General features: G+C 45.8%; 1 protein-coding gene across 1 annotated transcript in view; it reads right to left on the minus strand.

The window, feature by feature from the left end:
• The window catches only part of LOC107090911 (chymotrypsin-like elastase family member 2A), a 9,349-nt gene extending 7,492 nt beyond the window's left edge, over window positions 1–1,857 (minus strand). Inside the window, exons 1-2 of the mRNA XM_015384551.1 lie at window positions 1,613–1,857; window positions 1,422–1,531 (exon numbers count right to left, since the gene is read on the minus strand). Of these exons, the coding sequence (XP_015240037.1) occupies window positions 1,422–1,531; window positions 1,613–1,742 (240 nt within the window). The 5' untranslated portion in view covers window positions 1,743–1,857. The remainder of the gene's footprint in view (window positions 1–1,421; window positions 1,532–1,612) is intronic.
• Between the last annotated feature and the right edge of the window lie 886 nt (window positions 1,858–2,743).

Here is a 2,743-nt window from a genome sequence, read left to right on the forward strand (position 1 = left end):
ACCGTCGCTCTGACCGTCGCTCTGACAGTCACTCTGACCGTCACTCTAACCGTCGCTCTGACAGTCGCTGTGACCGTCGCTCTGACCGTCGCTCTGACAGTCACTCTGACCGTCACTCTAACCGTCGCTCTGACAGTCGCTGTGACCGTCGCTCTGACCGTCGCTCTGACAGTCACTCTAACCGTCACTCTGACAGTCGCTCTGCCCGTCGCCTGACAGTTGCTCTGATCATCTCTCTGACAGTCACTCTGATTGTCTTTCTGACCGTCTCTCTGACCGTCGCTCTGGCCGTCGCTCTTACAGTCGCTCTAACCGTCACTCTAACAGTCACTCTGGCAGTCGCTCTGGCAGTCATTCTAACTGTCACTCTGACTGTAACGCTGAAAGTCGCTCTGACAGTCGCTTTGATTGTCTTTCTGACCGTCTCTCTGACAGTTGCTATGACCATGGCCTGATAGTCGCTCTGACTGTCGCTCTGCCCGTCGCTCTGCCCGTCGCTCTGACAGTCGCTCTGACTGTCGCTCTGACTGTCGCTCTGCCCGTCGCTCTGACAGTCGCTCGGACTGTCTTTCTGACCGTCTCTCTGACGTCACTCTGTCTGTCGCTCTAACCGTCACTCTAACCGTCACTCTGACAGTTTCTATGACCAGGGCCTGATAGTCGCTCGGACTGTCACTCTGCCCTTCGCCTGACAGTTGCTCTGATCATCTCTCTGACAGTCACTCTGACCGTGGCTCTGACAATCGCTCTAACCGTCACTCTAACCGTCACTCTGACAGTTGCTCTGACCACCTCTCTGACAGTCATTCTAACTGTCACTCTGACTGTAACACTGAAAGTCGCTCTGACAGTCCCTCTGAACGTCTCTGAGAGTCCCTCTGACCGTCGCTCTGACTGTCACTTTAACCATCACTCTGACCGTCGCTCTGACATCAGCTGACAGTCGCTCTGACCGTCACCTGACAGTCGCTATGATGGTCACTCTGACAGCCGCTCTGACAGCTGCTCTGTCGGTCGCCCAGATGGTCGCTCTGACAGTTGCTCTGATACTTCTGGTTGCAGTCCTTTTCCTGGAAGCAGTAACTCCAGATGAAATCTTCAGTCCCTTCAGATGAATGATCATCCCTTAGGCTTGGCCACATGTTTTTCTTTCACTTAACTTTCCTGTTTTTTTGGCCAAAACTTTAGATTTCTGTATTTAAAATGCATTTGTTTGCTAACTTGTCATATTGATCCCTTCCACAACTTAAATAAACAATCTGCAATTTGTTGCGATGTACTTAAATGTCTATGAAATGATGAAATCATCTTGAAAAGGGCTAATGACAAAACTGAAAGCAGCAGTTTAACCAAATGTTGACATTCAGCTGCCGAAAGTGACAGTGATCCTTGAAACAGGGAGTCCTGTGGGTTTGATTTACCTGCAGAGAGACCTGCCAGGGCCAGGAGTGAGGTCTGGCCTCATTTCCAGAGACAATCCTCTCAACCATGTTGGGCTTGAAGTGGGGCATGCCGCAATCCTGAGGCCAGTCTAAGAGGAAGGAACCGCCACAGTCAAACACACAAACATCACTGAGGTATTTTTACTCCTGGAGGAGTTTGATTTCCTCACCCAGATGGAGGATTTTGTGCTGTGGCTGTTGCTCAGACACAAGCGTGTATGCAGCTGCAGGCAGGGATGCCTTGCTCAAGAGCAGCAACAGGGACAGAAACCGGAGCAGAGGCGGTCCTGGTGCAGCCATCGTCTTCGACAGAATAGCCGACCAGTCCTCAACCAACACTATTTATAGCAAGCAGCAAAAAGCAAACAGGCACACGAACGGTTCATACAAACACAGACGAGCACAACGGCAATCCTGCAGGGACAATGAGATGGTGTCACAACAAAAGCAGAGCGCTGGATAGTTCTCCTCTAGCTGCTCGGAAAAAAGGGATTTTATTTTCAAGCAGGAGTCCCATCAGCACTTTCCACATACAAACAGTATGCTCACACACACACGGACATGTGTGCCACACAAAGGCAGCAGCGTTTTTTTTTCTTTACCCAAAGCAGTGTTTGATCTACAGCCCAGTCCATCCTGCTAGATCAGACTCTGATGTGAAGATGGAGTCAATTAAAGTAGAAACAGGAGGATCTGGGTCAGGTGGGACCATGTGGCTCATCAAACAGGTTTGGTGAAGAAAAAATTGCAGCAGGAGGAGCTAGACTGCAAAAAATTAGATCTAAATAAGTAATTTTTTCTTAAAATAAGTGTATTTTTCCTTGAATTGAGAAGATAAGTGAGACAATTTGCCAACGGAACAAGACAATTTACATGTAAAATAAGAAAAAACCAACAGCATTGTCTTATTTCAAGTGCATATTATCTAATTATCTTATTCTAAGAATAAAAATACTAATTTCACATGTAAATCATCTTATTTATGTGCTCAAATTAAGGGTAAATACACTTAATTTAAGAAATATTGACTTATTTCTAGATTGTTTTTGCAGTGTACTGCTGCCTTTCAATCTTTGCTTCTAAACTAACTTCTGTGTTTTCACACCTTCTCCATCCCTGCCACCAAACAGCGATTTATATTCTTTTATTTCAATAACATTTAGATTTTTTAAACTTGTTTGCTTTCTTGCCGTCTTATTTCTTTATTTTAACGGCACTACCGTCAATATGGAGGATAAAAAGTGCCAAAATTAAATAAATAAATACAGCATTAAATAAATAACCAAATGTGGAATTAAATA

This window comes from Cyprinodon variegatus, unplaced genomic scaffold, assembly GCF_000732505.1.
Source record: "Cyprinodon variegatus isolate N-32 unplaced genomic scaffold, C_variegatus-1.0 Scaffold316, whole genome shotgun sequence".
Classification (NCBI taxonomy): Eukaryota; Metazoa; Chordata; class Actinopteri; order Cyprinodontiformes; family Cyprinodontidae; genus Cyprinodon; species Cyprinodon variegatus.